This window comes from Rhagoletis pomonella, unplaced genomic scaffold (assembly GCF_013731165.1).
Source record: "Rhagoletis pomonella isolate Grant_MI unplaced genomic scaffold, Rhpom_1.0 Rhpom_scaffold_02652, whole genome shotgun sequence".
NCBI classification, from domain to species: Eukaryota; Metazoa; Arthropoda; class Insecta; order Diptera; family Tephritidae; genus Rhagoletis; species Rhagoletis pomonella.
Window position 1 is genome coordinate 8,342 of NW_023461205.1, and position 6,247 is coordinate 14,588.

At 36.0% G+C, this 6,247-nt stretch overlaps 1 protein-coding gene across 1 annotated transcript in view; it reads left to right on the top strand.

The window, feature by feature from the left end:
- The window catches only part of LOC118753591 (1-phosphatidylinositol 4,5-bisphosphate phosphodiesterase classes I and II-like), a gene marked incomplete at both ends in the record, with an annotated part of 7,981 nt that extends 2,238 nt beyond the window's left edge, over positions 1-5,743 (top strand). The window contains one exon of the mRNA XM_036488473.1: positions 5,426-5,743. Coding sequence (XP_036344366.1) covers positions 5,426-5,743 — 318 coding nt within the window. The remainder of the gene's footprint in view (positions 1-5,425) is intronic.
- Between the last annotated feature and the right edge of the window lie 504 nt (positions 5,744-6,247).

Consider the following 6,247-nt stretch of genomic DNA (forward strand, 5'->3'; position numbering starts at 1 on the left):
GTAAATATCAATTTTGAGTGAATAATCTCCAGTAGTTACTAAAATATCGCAGTTTTCGTATTTCTGAAAATTACCGTTATATGGGAAGTAGGCGTGGTTATTGAGCGATTTTAAAAATGTTCGGCCATTTGGTATGTTGTGCGAAGGCCAACAACTGTACAAAGTTTGGAAGAAATTGGTGCAGCGGCTACCAAGATATACACATGTAACCATAAGTGGTCGTGGCTACGCCCATTTTCCAAAAATTTATAACATTCTTATTTTTCGTCTAAAAATTATTGTAAATATCAATTTTGAGTGAATTATCTTCAGTAGTTACTACAATATAGCAGTTTTCGTATTTCTGGAAATTGCCGTTATATGGGAAGTGGGCGTGGTTAAAGTCCGATTTCGCCCATTTTCAATACCAACCTACCTTGGATTAAGGGAAACCTACATACCAAATTTCGTTGAGATATCTCAATTTTTGCTCGAGTTATCGTGTACACGGACGGACGGACAGACGGACAGACGGACGGACAGACAGACATGGCTTAATCGATTTCTTTTTTCATCCTGATCATTTATGTATACATTTGTCTATATCTATCTCGATTCGTTTTGGCTGTTACAAACAACCGTTATGTGAACAAAATTAATATACCCTTGTGCACAAGTGCGCTCGGGTATAAAAACATCATAATGGCGTGTGGTAAAAGATTTTTATTATGTATTTTTCAAAGAAACATAACATTGACAAAATAAAATACATTTAATGTACACAAATCACACGTGAACATTTAAAAGATCGTGCATTTATGCAAGCACAAGTGATAGCTGCACTTTTAAATGAAAATTTGCTAGTGGAAGTGCAAACAATTTAAATAACAAATTACTTAAATACTAGTATTAAAAAAGTGAAAATAGTGGGAGTTTCTGTAAACATATCTGTTTCTTAGGATCTTCGCAAAGTTTCATGATAAAATTCGTTATAGTTTTGTTAAAACACGCGCATGTCGATGCACACTAAAGTCTACCCATGTATTTTATAAGTGCAATGTATGTGTTGTATATTATAATATTTCCCCATATGGTACGGAAGATTCTTATAGATTTTCCCTATGTACGTTCGTTTGCGTTATATGATCGTAAATGCGTTTAATTTTCACCTCTCCACATTTTTTCGGGTGCCCGGGTACCCGGGTAATTACCATACTGCCCGGGTACCCGGTCTACCCGGGTACCCGGGCTACCCGGGTAATTCAATACCCGGGTAGGGCTTCACCCGCTACCCGGGTACCCGGGTAGCTCATTACCCGGGTGAAATCATCAGCCCTAATATAAACGTATCAAAAAAGGACTAAATTTTCTGCTGAACTTCACAAGCGAGATCAATATAAGGCAAAAATAAACAAAAATATATTCGTATTAATATGAAAAACAGCAAAACTTTAATCAGAAATAATTTTGCACATGAGACCAGGGAAGCCAACTCATGGGGAACTCCCCGATTTGCGGGGAGTTTCAATTTGCGTGGGAATCGGGAAAAGGACCGTTTTTTGTGTGGAGTTTCATTTTGCGTGGGAAATCGGGGCTTGAATTGTGAGGAATTAAGTGTTAACTAATTTTTTTTTTGCTTGACTAATTTCATAATGACTTAAAAAAGTTACATAAGAAATGCAGCTGCAACTAAAAGTACTGATTACGCAATACGGCGGGTAGAAAATCTAGTTTATCTCAAATCTCTTGGTAATAGTGAAAATATATTGTATCATGAAGTCAACAACAAGCCTGCAAAATGTTAGTATTTTATTTTAATTGTAAGAGCCCGCGTATCGACCGCCAAGGGACCCAAAGCACACTAGTCGAATAAGACCAGTTCTTGTTCAGCAAAACGTTTGGTGCATATTATTAGATAATGAATCCGTTAACGCAAAAGATAAAGGCAAATATCATTTCTCGCAGCCCTTTAGCTAATCGTTAAACTCAAAGTTATCTGTTTTCAATAAAATTTTAATTGTTCTCTTGATAATTGCACTGGCCTATGGTCAAAAGATGTAAGGAACAGCACTAATATTGCTGGCGTGCATTTAGGTCGCTGCTTCCAAATATTCTAATCTTTTTTAATAAATATCAGCTATAATTAGCGAATTTTTGCAAATTTAGGAACAATTTCGGTAGCTCTAATAGAAAAGCCATTATTTTCCATCATCGCGGAAAAAATTTGTTTATGCAAATGAGTATGGAAACACTGAACAGGCACAACTTCTATAAACACTAATAAGTTTAGTTATTTTTATGCATCTTCTTTATATAAGTTAAACAAGTTGGTTTCACATTTATTTTATTAGATTTATTGATAGCGATCTTACTCGTTTAGTGTCTACTTTACAATTGAAGCTCTTTTGTTAACTAAGCCAAAGCCCAAGCCCAAGCATTCATAAAGCTGTGCCTCCATGTGATGTTGTTAGGCTTAAAACCATTTTCGTGGCTTTTTATGTGGGTATAGCAACAAATTCTGCTGGTACCGTAACATTTAATAGATCGTTGTAACGCACGTTGGTCGCTAAACAAACGGTGGATGTTAAGCTGTTGCTATGTGCTCTTATTGGTGACGATGATCATAAGATCTTGTTGTGCCCAGCATTGAGAGTGCAGCAACAAACTCTGCTGGAACCGTAACACTTAGAGCATTGTTATGCGCGTCGGTCACCTTACAACGGTGGATGTTAAGCTGTTGCTATGTGCTTTTGTTGTTGAGGATGGCCATAAAAGGGCACAGCATCAGCTTTCTGAGTGCAGGAACTCTGCTGGCACCGCATCAATTAGAGCGTTTTTATGCGCGTTGGTCACCAAAAAATAGGTAGATGTTACGGTGTTGCTTTGTACCCTTGCTGATGATCATGATGGCGATAGGGAGATGTTGCCAATGATAAAGATGATAAGAATTATGGTAAGCAGCTGTATGTATGTGTTCTTGTAGCAAGTATTCCAGCATAGAAAACCCAGTGGAATCTTTGAATGGCGTTTGCGGTTATGTTCTCCGAACAAATCTAGTTATGTTAGCGGCTGTGTTAACTTATATAAAAATGAATTGCTGTTCGTGTGTTATCGCATCACTGAAGAACGGCTCAACGGATTTGCTTCGTTTTTATTTCATTTTGTGTCTTTCTGTCTGTAGAAGGTTTGTAAAAAGAAAATTTAAAAACCGGTGCTGCCAGATATCTTAAATATCAAAAACAAATTTAATTTAAATAAGCCGCAATAATGGTATTCCACTGCGAATGTTTGAAAACACTTAAAAAAGTAAGAAATTTGCATAGGGTTGCCACCATTCGAATAAAATCTCATGTCACGGTGTTTGTGGTCAACTCTTCTGAAACGCCTTGACCGAATTGTATGACATATTTTGTGTATATTTGGAAATATATGAAATCAATATGGTAGGGTACTGGAACTTGGTATGGAGATCAGGGTGTCCAGATTGTTTAAAAAAAGCGCAATTTTTGAAAAAAAATCGCCAATAATCGTTAATTTTTTTTAAATAAAATTCATTAAATCGATTTGACAGATTTCTTTAAAAATACGCACAATTTTTAAAAATATTTGTTTCAACACATTTTGCAATAGGACTGCGCAATTACTAAATTTATTTTAACTCATATTAATTGATTAATCGCACAAGCCGCTTTCAAAAGTTCGGCGCTAAAAATTAAATAAAAGCCTATAATAAGGCGAGATCAGCTATTTCCACAATTTCTTCAAAATCACCTATAGTGTTTGAATGATTTACATTTCTGTTGTTGTCATATATTGAGCTATTCACCCTTGATGACATACTGTTTGATATTGGAAACATCCTATTTCGAATCTTAGTTTTTGTTGAATGCATTACGGAAAAAACGCGCTCAACAAAGCATGTGAGTGCGGCAAGGATAATAATATGAATTTACTTATATTGCCAAATATTTTATTGCCTGTTGCGCTCTTCACTCCGTAAGCAATTATCCAAAATACTTTAGAGTCGGATGCAATGGTTCTGAGAAAAGTTATTCCATTATTCAAAGTCAAGTAGTTAATTGGCAGGTCCCTGAAACTCCCCCTCTTGTGATTCACACACTTTTCTGGTCATAGAATCAAAGCTTTTTTAAAGGTTTTAATTGACTAGGTAATCGTTTCAAAAGTTCTTCGATTAGGATGATTCAACATTTTTGACACTCTTTTAATATGCTTCTTAAGTCAAGTTTATTACGCAGTTCATTATCCTCTTCTGAAAAATTATCGTGGAAAACTAAGTTGTGTATATTTTTATAATTGGAAAAAATTTATTTGAAGGGAAAAAATAGCCAAAAATCGCCAATGGCAATTTCCTAAATTTTTACGTGCAAATATAAAAAAAAAATCGCCAAATTGGCGCGAAATAGCCAAATCTGGACACCCGGATGGAGATATATAAAATCAATTTAGAAAGTGGGCGCGGGGAACAGGTCGTAAAGTGTATTTCATAGCTCCAAGTGAAGAAGGCGTGGCACCTCCTATAAAAGCCAAATTTTTCATACTGCATATCTCTGGAAGTGTTCATTGTAGAGTACTAGAGCTTGGTAGGGATATATGTATATGAAATCAATCGGATACCCTTGGAGAAAAATTGGACCTATTGAAAAAGGAGGCGTGGCACGTCCCATACGAAATTAACCGCATACTAATGAAAAAATTTATGTTATTGGAAAAGGGGCGTGGGACCAAATCGAGTTTTTCATACTGCATATTTCCGGGTGAGTTCACTCAAGTCAAGTACTCTACTCTACTCAAATAAGCCGAATTTTTCACACTTCACATCTCTGGAAGCATTCATGGTTGAGTACTCGAACATATAGTAGTATAGAGATATACGAAATCAATCCCATACTCCTAGGGGAAAATTGGGGATATTTAAGAAGGTTTGACCTGCCAGGTGGCGCTGGATTCCTGCCATTGGCCCTTATTATGAGTTGCATTCGATTTTCGATCTTCGCGGGTTATCGAAGATCGAATGTAAAATTGGTATTATGAGCTATGCAACCCTGTCGAAATTTCGTTGAGTATCGAATTTTCAGTCGAACAGAATTTTGCTTTCGATGCTGCAGCCTAGTGTGAGAAAATTGCTGATAATGTAAGTATTTTGCGTTTGTTTTTTTATTTTTTGGCGACTAAAGAGTAATTTTAAACAATTTTTATTAATTTCGTCGTGAGTACCAAACAACAACTGGAAATGCTGGTTTCAATGATGGAACAAAATCGTCAATTTGTAAAAGGGGTTTGCTCAAAGGTTTATGCGGCAAAAAAATGGGAAGAATTTACGCAGGAACTCAATTGTTTAGGACCACCGACGACGGCAAAATGGATTAAGGTGAACTGCGTCGTTTTTGATTTCTGTATAAATAAATTTTAGTTCTGGTCTTTTCAGGTGTGGGCTGAAATGAAGTCCAAAACTAAAAAGAAAGTAGCGCAAAACAAAGCTGAATACAGAGCAACAGGTGGAGGACCGAACAGGCTACAAGCATATACAAATTTTGAGGAGGCCATAATTGGCTTGCTTGAGCTTAACGCCTGTGTGAATCCACCGGGAGCAGAATTCGGCCTGGATATAACTGCTGATGACCAACGCCTAGATTCGGTAGAGGCGGCTCCATTAGATGAAAACCTGCAACCAATAGACAATTTAGGATTGAGCGATGAGGAGCACAATTGTGCAGTTCCGGAAAATACAGCACGGAAACCAAGAGCAAAAAAGTGCAACAAGACAGAGAGGCTTAAGTGGCTGGAAGCGCTGACCAATGCCCAAAAATGTTCTATGAGGAGATGATTACAAATATAAAGGACATTAAAAAAGTGCTTTAGAAACTGAAAAGTACTCGAGAATAATGTATTACTTAAAAAGACACAGCAAAAGAACTCCTACAATTGAAAAAAGAAAAATTACAAATCTTCAAAAATGAAGTTCTTCAAAGCCAGAAGGATCAGAAAGCAAAGCTACAACTAAAGGTTGCGCTTTTGGAGGTAAAGAAACAAATGCTGCCAAGAACATAATTTTATATTAATCTAAGTGCCTAAAATGAATTGACGTGATATTTTTTTTATATAATTAGTATTAAGAAGACTGTTTAACTTTAAGATAAGTGAATTAATAACCTTTTTTTTCTGTATGATGAATTTAGAAAGACTGTTTAAACTTAAATGTATATTAAAATAAGGAAATGAATTTGTGATAATTTTTTATGTAATGCAC